This window comes from Lipotes vexillifer, unplaced genomic scaffold, assembly GCF_000442215.2.
Source record: "Lipotes vexillifer unplaced genomic scaffold, Lipotes_vexillifer_v1.1 scaffold418, whole genome shotgun sequence".
NCBI classification, from domain to species: Eukaryota; Metazoa; Chordata; class Mammalia; order Artiodactyla; family Lipotidae; genus Lipotes; species Lipotes vexillifer.
This window is the reverse complement of record NW_006798629.1, coordinates 6,404,026-6,417,301: the sequence shown is the minus strand read 5'-3', so window position 1 is coordinate 6,417,301 and position 13,276 is coordinate 6,404,026. Positions and strand designations below refer to the sequence as shown.

The 13,276-nt window shown below is 39.9% G+C and overlaps 1 protein-coding gene across 3 annotated transcripts in view; it reads right to left on the bottom strand.

The window, feature by feature from the left end:
• Positions 1-9,052: 9,052 nt before the first annotated feature.
• ANKRD28 (ankyrin repeat domain 28) overlaps positions 9,053-13,276 on the bottom strand; it is a 124,743-nt gene continuing 120,519 nt past the window's right edge. For all 3 annotated transcript variants that reach the window (XM_007470628.1, XM_007470626.1, XM_007470627.1), the window contains exon 28: positions 9,053-12,351. In XM_007470628.1, coding sequence (XP_007470690.1) covers positions 12,065-12,351 — 287 coding nt within the window. In that variant the 3' untranslated portion in view covers positions 9,053-12,064. The remainder of the gene's footprint in view (positions 12,352-13,276) is intronic.

Sequence of the window (13,276 nt, the reverse complement as noted above, 5' to 3'; positions counted from 1 at the left end):
TATGCGGGCTTCTCACTGTTGTGGCTTCTCCCGTTGCGGAGCACAGGCTCCGGACGCGCAGGCTCAGCGGCCATGGCTCATGGGCCCAGCCGCTCCGCGGCATGTGGGATCTTCCCGGACCGGGGCACGAACCCGCATCCCCTGCATCGGCAGGCGGACTCTCAACCACTGCGCCACCAGGGAAGCCCTCTGAGTTTATATTCTATGTGGAGTTCTTTGAGCTTTTTGAGTTTGTAGACTAACGTTTTTGAAATTGTTTAAGTTTTCAGCCATTATTTCTTCAAATATTCTTTCTGCCTCCTTTTCTTTCCCTTCTCCTTCTGGGACTTGCCTGGTGTGTATGTTGCTATGTTTACTGGGATCTCACAGGTCTCTGAGGCTATGATCACTTTTCATTTTTCCCCCTGTTCCTCAAGACTAGGAACTGACCTATTTTCAAGCTCACTGATTCTTCTGCCTACTCAAATCTAACACTAAGGCCCTCTATTCCAGATACTATAATTTCCAAATACAGAATTCCCATTTGCTTTTAAAAATATTATCTCTGTATATTTATTGATATTCTCCATTTGGTGAAGCATTAAAAAAAAAAACTTTCTCTTAATTCTTTAGACATGGTTTCTGTTAGCCACTTGAACATGTTTAAAATAAGTGATTTATGGGCTTCCCTGGTGGTGCAGTGGTTAACAATCCGCCTGCCAATGCAGGGGACACAGGTTTGATCCCTGGTCCAGGAAGATCCCACATGCTGTGGAGCAACTAGGCCCGTACGCCACAACTACTGAGGCTGCGCTCTAGAGCCCGTGAGCCACAACTACTGAGCCTGTGTGCCACAACTACTGAAGCCTGCATGCCTAGAGCTCGTGCTCCGCAACAAGAGAAGCCACCGCAATGAGAAGCCCTCACACTACAACGAAGAGTAGCCCCTGCTCGCCACACCTAGAGAAAGCCTGCACGCAGCAACGAAGACCCAATGCGGCCAAAAATAAAGTGAATAAAATAAAATAAATTTTTAAAAATAAAATAAATGATTTACATTCTTTGTGTAGTAAACCCAATGTCTCAGCTTCTTCAAGGATAGTTTCTATTGATTGTTTTTCCTGTGTATGGGCCATACATTGTTTCTCTGCATATCTCAATCTTTTGTTGAAAACTGGACTTTTAAAATAATATAACATGGCAATTCTGGAAATCAGATTCATCTCCCTCCCCAGGGTTTGTTGTTATCGCTGCTTGTTATACTGGTTCAGTGACTTTTCTGAACATGTTCTGTAAAATCTGTATCTTTTGCCATGTGTGGCCAATGAAGTCTCTACTCATTTAGCTTAGCTGTCAGCTAACGATTGGACAGAGATTTCCTTAAACATCTGGGACCAAAAGAATTCCCTGGTCTTTGCCAAGGGGCTGTGTACATAAGGGCACATCTTTAGAACACAGCCTGGCAGTTGAAAATTGGCTTTCACCTCCTGTTTGTGCAGAGCCTCAAAATTAGGCACAGGCAAGAATTTCAGGTAGCCTCGGGTCTTCCACAAGCATGCACACAACTCCACGTATGTGTGGCATTCTAGAATTCCTAGAACCATGTCTTATGGATATCTATTCCCCTAGCTTTTCCTTTTAAGCTTTTTGGTTGTCTGTTGCTTGCCTCAGTTCTTATCCACCTCCTAAGGCAAGTGCAACATTAAAACTCTTGCCTGGTGCTGGGAAAACTGGAGAGCTACATGTAAAAGAATGAAATTAGAACATTCTCTAACACCATACACAAAAATAAACTCAAAATGGATTAAATACCTAAATGTAAGACCGGATACTATAAAACTCCTAGAGGAAAACATAGGCAGAGCACTCTTTGACATAAATCACAGCAATATCTTTTTGGATCCGTCACCTGGAGTAATGGAAATAAAAACAAAAATAAAATGGGACCTAATTAAACTTAAAAGCTTTTGCACAGCAAAGGAAATCATAAACAAAATGAAAAGACAATCTATGGACTGGGAGAAAATATTTGCGAACAATGCGACCAACAAGGGATTAATCTCCAAAATATACAAACAGCTCATATAGCTCAATATCAAAAAAACAACCCAATAAAAAAAATGTGCAGAAGATCTAAACAGACATTTCTCTAAAGAAGACATACAGATGGCCAACAGGCACATGAAAAGATATTCAACATCGCTAATTATTAGAGAAATGCAAATCAAAACTCACACACAGAGTGGCCATCATTAAGAAGTCTACAAACAATAGATGCTGGAGAGGGTGTGGAGAAAAGGGAACCCTCTTGCACTGTTGGTGGGAATGTAAATTGGTGCAGCCACTATGGAGAACAGTATGGAGGTTCCTTAAAAAACTAAAAATAGAGCTACCACATGATCCTGCAATCCCACTCCTGGGCATATATCCGGAGAAAACCATAATTTGAAAAGATACATACACCCCAATGTTCACAGCAGCACTATTCACAATAGCCAAGACATGGAAGCAATGAAAATGTCCATCGACAGATGAATGAATAAAGAAGATATGGTGCATACACACACACACACACACACACACACACACACACACACACACTGGAATATTATTCAGTCATAAAAAAGAATGAAATAATGCTATTTGCAGCAACGGATGGACCTAGAGATTATCACAGTAAGTGAAGTAAGCCAGACAGAGAAAGACAAATATCATATCACTTATATGTGGAATCTAAAATATAACACAAATGAACTTATCTACAAAACAGAAATAGACCCACAGACATAGAAAACAAACTTATGGTAACCAAAGGGGAAAGGGGAGGGGAAGGATAAATCAGGAGTTTGGGATTAACATATATACACTACTATATATAAAATATATAACCAATGAGGACCCACTACATAGCACAGGGAACTGTACTCAGTATTTTGTAATAACCTATAAGGGAAAAGAATCTGAAATATATATATATATATATATATGTAACTGATTGCCTTGCTGTATACCTGAAACTAACATGACATTGTAAATCAACTACATTTTAATTAAAAAAAAAAAACCCAAAACTCTTTCCTGTAATTGTTTTCAACAAATACCTCTCCAGGGAGAGTAACTTTCACACTGGGTCAACTTTGAGTTAGCTCAACTACAGACAGTGTGGTAAGTGGGATCTTCCAGGGAACCATCAGACAGGCAAAATAATGACAATTCTTGGGAATGAAGCTTTGAAAGAGCTCTAGTTTTGTTTTGCTTCTTTTGGTGGGTGCTTGTCTGCACCAAGAATGTGGGCTTAGTGGGCTTCCCTGGTGGCGCAGTGGTTGAGAGTCCGCCTGCCGATGCAGGGGTGACGGGTTCCTGCCCCTGTCCGGGAAGATCCCACATGCCACGGAGCAGCTGGGCCCGTGAGCCATGGCCGCTGAGCCTGCGCGTCCGGAGCCTGTACTCTGCAACAGGAGAGGCCGTAACAGTGTACTGCCAAAAAAAAAAAAAAAAGGTAGGCTTAGTTGTTAAGGCTCCTGCAGAGCTGGAATGAGGAATGCAACTTGAGCAAATTGAAACGCCACAAAGGTCAATGACTCAGTGGTCCTTGCTCTGCCATTTTCACTGACATCACTTGAAAAAAGCTTTTGGACCATTTGCAATGTCTTAGGTCCTATTTCTACTAGTCACCTAACTGCAGGCAACAAATGGCCTTTCTTCCCATGACCCTACACACTTATGGCCACCTAGATGTGAGGAGAGACAAAGCTCTTCTCAAGCCCCTTTACCTTGAATTCTTTTCATTCACATTCTCTTTGACTTTGCCATTTCTTACCATGAGTGAGTATCAGAACCATGAGAAACTTTCCTCTCATGTATACTGGGTCCTACCATCTTTGTGGCAGGCATGATAAGAGCTCAAACCAGGTTACACAAGAAGAAAGATGTTAAATGAAAAATTTACTGTCAACACAAAAAATGCATTTTGATTGTTTCTACTAGGTCTGAGGCAATATAACAGTGCCTGCTGTTACTCTAGGTACCAGAAATGAACCAACTTCCCATTTTTTTGGGGTGGCCAACATTACCGAAAAGTCTGTTTTAGAGCTTAGTGGTAACCTAAGCATTGTGCCATGTTCATTTCTAACTGAAGGTTTAAGCAAGTTACATGTCATGGACCAGGGATGGCAGAGCTAGGAGACATCTGAGAAACACTTTCAATCAACCCAGATCCCCTCTATTTAAATGACAATTGGTGCCTGGGTTCACCTAAGACATGCTTTGGGTTAGTTTAACCTCAGGTTTGCTTTTGGGGATTAGCTCACCATCTTTCTCTATCCTTTTCCTGCTTTTATTAGTTTGTTGCTTCAACATTCTTCCACTTTCTCAGCAAAACCTTATGGTGTCTCACATCAGAAATTGTTTGTGTAGGGATTTCCCTGGTGGTGCAGTGATTAAGACTCTGCGCTCCCAATGCAGGGGGCCGGGGTTCGATCCCTGGTCAGGGAACTAGATCCCATGTGCATGCCACAATTAAGAGTTTGCATGCCACAACCAAGAAGCCCGCCTGCCGCAACTAAGGAGCCCATGTGCCGCAACTAAGGAGCCCACCTGCTGCAACTAAGACCCAGTGCAACCAAAATAAATAAAAATAAAATAAGTATATTTTTAAAAATATACTATATACTACATATTTTGTATATACTATACAAAATAAATAAGTATATTTTTAAAAGGTTATCCCATTAAAAAAAAAATTGTGTAATCCCCTAGTGCATAAAAGGGCAAGGCATTTTTTAAATCAAGGATCTCCCCCAAATACCAAATCTCACAAATCTTTCTCTGCAGAATAATCACCATTGACATCCTTTTGTCTTTCTCCCTGACTAAAACGGAAGCCTCCTGAGGATAGGGACTTCATCCCTGGTGTAGCTCCAGGATTTAAGACAGTGCCTGCTGCAGAGTGTTTACTCAAAAAATGTTTGCTGAAGGGCTTAAAAGCGAAAATGCAATTTTTCTTCAAGTTTAGAGAAGGGAAGAAATATTTTAAGATCAAATCACTGGCTTTTCAAATTAAGCCTGCATTTCAGTCCTAATCAAGAAAGAAGACAGATAATCACAGGAAGGCAAGAGGAGTAAACCACCCTCAAGAAAATGAGAAATAACATAGAAAGAGGAAGGCAGAGAAATGGAGACTCACATGAGTGCTGGAGACGGTGAGGCGCGGAAATGACCTAGACAGTGGAGTGTTCTACACCTGTGTACTTTTACTGTGTTCCGTTAGATTAGGTTCCGATTTGGAAGGGATGGTCACAGTCAGACACGAGAGGGGAATGGTGCTACACTGAAATCAAACACCTACCCAATCGGTTCGACACTGCCAGGGAAGAGCTTTCCAATTCCAATTCATTTTTGCTACCCAGTTTTACATCTGAATCCCCTACACCAGAAGGAACCACAAGAAGGGAAGGAACAGGCAGAGAGCAAAGACTGCTAAGCATGCCCGTGGATAAACTGAGAACAATGACACGCTGGCCTGGCTCATCATTTCAGGGCTAAATGAATCGTGAACTGAACTCAAATTGTCCTTCCCCAACGAGCACAGCCAACTGCCCGATCTCACTGAGGCTGGGCTTGGCCAGTGGAGTATTAGCAGCAGTGACGCGTGCAGAGGCGTGAACTGTGTGGGTCAGGCTTGCCTTCTTGTGCTTCGTTCACAGAGAACACAGATGGAGCAGATCGAGCCCAACTCACGATGTGCGGTCAAGCCCAGCCAGACTCCAGACTGAGGCGTCACCCAGCTGAGCCTGTCAGCCAACCTGCAAAGGCATAAGTGAGGATGAGTATTTTAGCTTGACGAGACCTGAGGCAGCAACAGCAACAGAAATGTAAGCAGATGTCATTCTCTTAGGCTCCATCACGAGGACACATTCCATTAGCTCTTCCTTCACTGCTCTATGCCCAGAGCCTAGAACAGTTCTTGGGACACAGCAGGTGTTCAATAAACATCTGCTGTGGTACATTTCTGTTTCTTTTAAAACTAGTGACCTAGGATAATAAAACTGAAAGGAACTTACATAATTTAGTAGTCAAGCATATGGTCCAACTTCAAAATGGCCAATTTCAACAAGGACCAGAAAGCATATTAGAGGTCATCAGGTGATTGAGCACCAGTGGTGGAAATGACTGCCTGGATGTGAATCTAGGCTTCATGATTTACTGGCCAAACAAGTTTGGGCAAAAGTCACTTCACCTCTTTGCCTTATTCCTCACCTGTTAAATGGTGCTATGAATAGGACCCACCTCATAGGACAGTTGTGTGGATTAAGATATGGATTTCAACCCCAATAAAGATGTTAAAAAAAAATAAAAAAATTAAAAAAATTAACAAAAATAAAAATACAACTAAATTAAAAGGGCATAACCTTTATTTTAGAAACTGAATGGGAAGAACTTAACCTTAAAGAAGTAAATAATGAAAAGGAATAGAATGCATGTATTAGGCTGTTCATAAATGAAAGTTTCAAAGTAAAACTGAAAATGACCTTAATTTTCTGATTTAATAAATTCAAATATATCCATCAAAAAAAAAAAAAGATATGGATTTCAAGTACTTACAACCTTGCCTGGTATGACAAACACCGTAAATGAATCTTCTGTTGTTTGTTGTATGGAAACACAAAAGACCCCGAATAGCCAAAGCAATCTTGAGAACAAAAAATGGAGCTGGAGGAATCAGGCTGCCTGACTTCAGACTATACTACAAAGCTACAGTAATCAAGACAGTATGGTACTGGCACAAAAACAGAAAGATAGATCAATGGAATAGGATAGAAAGCCCAGAGATAAACCCATGCACATATGGTCACCTTATCTTTGATAAAGGTGGCAGGAATATACAGTGGAGAAAGGACAGCCTCTTCAATAAGTGGTGCTGGGAAAATTGGATAGGTACATGTAAAAGTATGAGATTAGATCACTCCCTAACACCATACACAAAAATAAGCTCAAAATGGATTAAAGACCTAAATGTAAGGCCAGAAACTATCAAACTCTTAGAGGAAAACATAGGCAGAACACTCTATGACATAAATCACAGCAAGATCCTTCTTGACCCATCTCCTAGAGTAATGGAGATAAAAACAAAAATAAACAAATGGGACCTAATGAAACTTCAAAGCTTTTGCACAGCAAAGGAAACCATAAACAAGACCAAAAGACAGCCCTCAGAATGGGAGAAAATATTTGCAAATGAATCAACTGACAAAGGATTAATCTCTAAAATTTACAGGCAGCTCATGCAGCTCAATAACAAAAAAATAAACAACCCAATCCAAAAATGGGCAGAAGACCTAAATAGACATTTCTCCAAAGAAGATATACAGACTGCCAACAAACACATGAAAGAATGCTCAACATCATTAATCATTAGAGAAATGCAAATCAAAACTACAATGAGATATCATCTCACACCAGTCAGAATGGCCATCATCAAAAAATCTAGAAACAATAAATGCTGGAGAGGGTGTGGAGAAAAGGGAACACTCTTGCACTGCTGGTGGGAATGTGAATTGGTTCAGCCACTATGGAGAACAGTATGGAGGTTCCTTAAAAAACTACAAATAGAACTACCATATGACCCAGCAATCCCACTACTAGGTATATACCCTGAGGAAACCAGAATTCAGAAAGAGTCATGTACCAAAATGTTCATTGCAGCTCTATTTACAATAGCCCGGAGATGGAAACAACCTAAGTGCCCGCCGTCGGATGAATGGATAAAGAAGATGTGGCACATATATACAATGGAATATTACTCAGCCATAAAAAGAAACGAAATTGAGCTATTTGTAATGAGGTGGATAGATCTAGAGTCTGTCATACGGAGTGAAGTAAGTCAGAAAGAGAAGGACAAATACCGTATGCTAACACATATATATGGAATTTAAGAAAAAAAAATGTTATGAAGAACCTAGGGGTAAAACAGGAATAAAGACAGAGACCTACTGGAGAACAGACTTGAGGATATGGGGAGGGGGAAGGGTGAGGTGTGTTAGGGCGAGAGAGAGACATGGACATATATATACTAACAAACGTAAGGTAGATAGCCAGTGGGAAGCAGCCGCATGGCACAGGGAAACCGGCTCGGTTCTTTGTGGCTGTCTGGAGGGGTGGGATAGGGAGGGTGGGAGGGAGGGAGACAAAGAGGGAAGAGATATGGGAACATATATATATGTATAACTGACTCACTCTGTTATAAAGCAGAAACTAACACACCATTGTAAAGCAATTATACCCCAATAAAGATGTTAAAAAAAAAAAAAAAAAAAAAGATATGGATTTCAAGTACTTACAACCTTGCCTGGTACATGACAAACACCGTAAATGAATCTTCTGTTGTTATCATCAACATAAGATGATTTGGAAAAGTATTAACATCTTCTTGACCTGCTCCTCCAATCACCTACTTATATCTCCTTGTTCTCGCTTCTAGCTCATCTCTGTACATGCTTATAATAAGCTTTTTTTTAGCTCGGGAATGCTAAGTGCTGATGTCTATTCCATCCACCTCCCCTCCACCAACCATTTTAAGAATTGCTGATTTTGTTCTTTTCATCCAAGATATCATTTGCCCCTTCTCCACCTGCTCAAATCATATTTGTTCCTCAATGTCCAACCTAAATGCCACCTCTTCCAAGAAGCCTGTTCTGATGACCCTTCCCAGAGTGAACTTGTTGTTCACTGACCTTCCATAGTTAGCAGTTCATCTCTACCTCAATTACACTTTCACACTTTCCACTTTTAGGTACGTACCTTTCCATGATGAAACTGTGAGCTCCGAGAGGACAAGATCCCAATTTCTAGGCTCACTTTCTGCCCATTCCCATCCCCAAGTATGTAGCGGGCAAGCAGTAAGTATTTGTTGAATAACTGTATTTGAAAAGCCCATTTAGAAAGGTTCATCTAAATTGTAAAACAGCTTTATTGAAAATTCAGTAAGTTTCTAAAGAAAGGTAAAAAACAGTTACAACTGAGCACTAATCAGATATTTTAAGGGAAAAGAAGTTTGCACATGAAAGACACTTGATTTATTGCATTAAAAAACTTTATTTCATTTAAAAGGTCCAATATAAGCCAAATTAAACCCCAAATCGACAGCTACACTTAGAGATATCCTGAACTAAATGGCACTGTTTTGAGTTGTGTGTCTTATTAAAGGAGATTGCTATTACCACCACTGCCCTAAAAGTAGTTCTACAACAGAAGCTGGTATTATAATACATAGCAGATACTTCAGATGTCATCTTTCATGCAGAAGTTGAAAAAGCAAACAGGCTTTTCTATTCTGTGCAGGTATAAAACCTACTACAGAACAGGGCCTGAATGCCTCTGACATACAAGGTGTAACTATAAAGGAACTCACTGGCGCTGTGTCCCTTCATTCAAGCAGTCGCGTGCTTCCCCCAACAATACTAGTGCCATTAAAATACTGTTCGGGACAGTACTTTGGGATTTCCCCTCATCAGGTGCCAACCAAAGGAAGTGGTCGATCAAGCTGGGGGATAGACTATCACAAAATGGGATCACAGAGCAATGGAATAGCTTTCCTAGTGGGCAAATGATTCGGAAGACCCACCTCACCAGTATTTCCAGTCATGGCATCATTTACATAAAATGATGCAAGATCTAAATTCTGGTATGTGTGAGGATAAATTAAAAACAGCTTGTTACTTTATAGCTACACCTTGGGTTTCATTAGAGGCGGTAAATCTAACAGTGTGTCTAATGAGTCCTTCTGGAAATCACTTCAGCAGACAAGTCAAATAGCCTGCAAAAGAGAAGACACGGCAGAGGGCATAAGTCATCCTGCCGAGGTTCTCAGCCTTCTCTTGGAGGACAGACCAGGGCCCAAGGACAGAAGTTCCCAGGAGGGAAGGAGGCTTCAGCTCCACCTAAGGAAGACCTTTCTAACAGAGCTGCTCAACAACTGAATGGACTGCTTGGTGAGGTAGAGTCACTGGAAGTATTCAAGGTGGAAAGATCACCCTTGTAGAAGAGACTCCTGTATTTGTTAAGAGGTTAGACTGGATGAACCTCAGGTCTCTTTCAATTCTGAGATTCTAGAAAATTCCCTCAGGGAATTCAGAAGAGAATTCCTAAAAGGAAAGAGAAAGCACACATATGTATACTTTTAGAATCCTCTTGAGTTTTTTCTTTTTTTCAAAAGGTACAATAGAAAATGTAGTCTGCTGTCTTTAAAATGCATATTCACCTTCCTACCACTAATAATTAGGAAGGGTCCATTATGACTTCTTTATATTATAAAGAAATGATGGATGATTACATTTATAATTTCTGTAAATACTTTAGAAAAAAATGCTTAAAATCTAGTAGTCAATGCCCTAGAAACTTTTTATAGATTTTTAGGTAATATGCACAGATACAAATACATTATTAAATACAACTCACATCTGTGTTTTATTATACTCTAAAATATACAGGAATCTTGATGTACTGAAAGAGTGCAAGTAAATACAGTATTCAAGCAGTCACTATTTCTATTTACATGCTCATTAATTCTTCAAAAACCCACAAAATTATCAAATAGATCAAAATACTGTTCTGTGTTTTCACACTTTATATTCAGAAAAACCAGCTGATAATTTACAATGTCATAAAGTTTCCAGTTTCACAATACAAAAAGAATAAAATGAAATTGGGTATCATTTTGTGAAAATTTATGGAACTCTACCCAGACCTGGAAGACCCCCTACATATGTGAAATCATTTTCACTGGGAAAGTGACAGTTACAGTAAAAGCAGACCCATATAAATTGTTATTTAAAAGCCTCAACATCAGCCTTTCCCCTCTTTTTGTTACTTAAAAGGCAGTCTTCCAATTCGGCAGGCAATTGCTTCCTTCCCTAAACAGTAGCGTGTTATAAACACCCTACTTTAAATGTCAATAAGACCTAAAAGCTTTAGTATTTTAAACCTTGCCCAATATAGAAATGCCTTCCAAACCTGATGGCGTTAACTTATGAATAACAAGGGAGTTTCTCTTTTTGATTCTTCACTAAACAATGACAACGAAAATCCCCCAATCCACTGTGGAGGCACAAGGGTGACACAGGCGATGAAGGTGTACCATCCAAAGTAGTGAGATTGAAAACTCCACTCCCCAGGACCACTTGGCTGCAATAGGGTGAAAATCATCTACTTTCTGATTTCATGAAATTTCTTTCTTCTAGGAAATTCTTTACATTTTCAAACAAAAATAGTTCAATTTTAAACCTAAACCATTCAAAACTGGGCAACAATAGCCCAACCCCAATCTACATCATGTCTACATCACAAATATTTTCACCCTGACTGCACCCAATCAGCTGGTTTTCAATTCTAATATTATAAAAGTTGGAATTTTAAAATTTTTATGTAAAAGAAAAAAAATGTAAAAATACATCTGCTTTCTCTCATGGTTTAATACAGTATTAGAAGGCTTTCAGATGTTTTCTTAAAAAAAAAAAATCAACATTTAAACCAAATCTCAGCTTCATTTTCAGAAATATTAAAAGTTTGGTTTAGATAATGTCTCATTTCACCCACTCCAGCTTCCGCAAAGTGGCATTCTATTAAAACCCTTTGAGTTATTTGGTCCTTTGGCAATTTGCTGTGCACATCATGCCTACTGTACCAAACTTTTATTGCCCTTAAATTAGTTGTAGTTTTACTGATAAAACTGAAATCTAGTGTCTTTATCTCTTCTTTCACCACTAGTGTTGCTTGTGTGAGCAGATTAGGGTACACAGTGTCCCAAGTAATTCCTGGCACTGCAAAACCAAATTACATAATTCCACAAAGCAATGTGCCATCAAAGTGTTTTCCTCTGGTCAAGTCTTTCAAGATTCTAGAAGTTCCTTCTGCAAAACTTGCCTTTAAAACTCTGCTTCCTAATGTTACTGCATTTCTTCTATTCGCCCACGCTGTCATCTTTCCTCTTAGGCTGAATTTGTACGTGAATGAGAAAGTGCCTTTTTCCTGAAAAGCACAGTTTGAAGCGTCAGTGCCAGAACTCCCCCCGGACCTCTGGCTCAGCCGGTCAGTAGGTCTCGGAATCGGAGTCATTGAGCTCATCCACATCGGTGTATAAGTACTCCTGTTCCCCGCTGACGTTGTTGAAGCTGCAGTAGGAGCTGGGTTCGTTCCTCATGATGGGCAAGGCTTCGAAGCTCACTGTTTTTGAGGTGTTTGTATAACGGTTAATGGCATTGAATGTCAGAGATGATAAAGGGCTACTTGATGAGACAGGCATCATGGTGGCCAAAATGAGAGCGAGGCAATCAGCCACGTCCTTGTTGGGAGCACAGGCCAAAGCTGGGGTATAGCCTAGAAGTAAAGATAAAATTTAAAAAGTACTCATCCTAAGACTCATTTCACTAACACAAGGAAATAAGCCTAAAGGCCTTCAACTTTACACATACTTTAAATTACCTAGCTTATATAGTAAACTGGTTTTACTGGAATGACTCAGAACTTTCCAATAAGTAGAGAAAGAGGAAAGTCATAGAAATCTAGGGTGGGAGGAGACCTAACAGACTACATTATAGCAGAGAAAACTGAGGCCCAGGATGGATGATTCCCCCACTATCCCACAACTTATCTCTATCCATCCAGATTCATAGACAATATCAGACTAGAATAAGGGGAAAAAAACAGACTGACCAATCTTTGTTCAGATGGTGGGAGAGTCTTACTGTTAATTTGTCGTTCTTTAAGTGCTTACGTGCTGAGAAACCTAAATGTGCACAGATTCATGAATGAGGCTCTGAGCAGGTGCTCAAAAGATGCTTGTTCAATGAATGACACATGGCCATCAATTAACTTTTCTTTTAGGGTCACAGTCCACTGAAGAAAAACAGATAAACTAAATGGGTTTAAAGCTCCTAAGTCAAAACAAATGTTTCCTTTGTATATGTTCCCTTCTTTAGCAGAAGAAGACTGACTTTAGCCCTAAGGCACCACAGAGTATCAATACAACAGAGTGAGAAAACCCTTGGTTGGGTAGGGAGAGAAGATGGTGAGAACATAGAGCCTAATTTAATCATCAACCTCTGTTGTTACTGGAGCAATTTATAACTGGATCATTAATGTGGAGGTTAGAATTGATTGTAAAATAAGATAGGTACTTACTATGACTTGCCAACTTTGGACCATGATTACTATTTCACATTGCAAAGTATGTCAGAAGACATGAGGTCACAGGCGACCTTCATTATCATCTGTTATGTTATACTATCCCTTCCATCTCTTT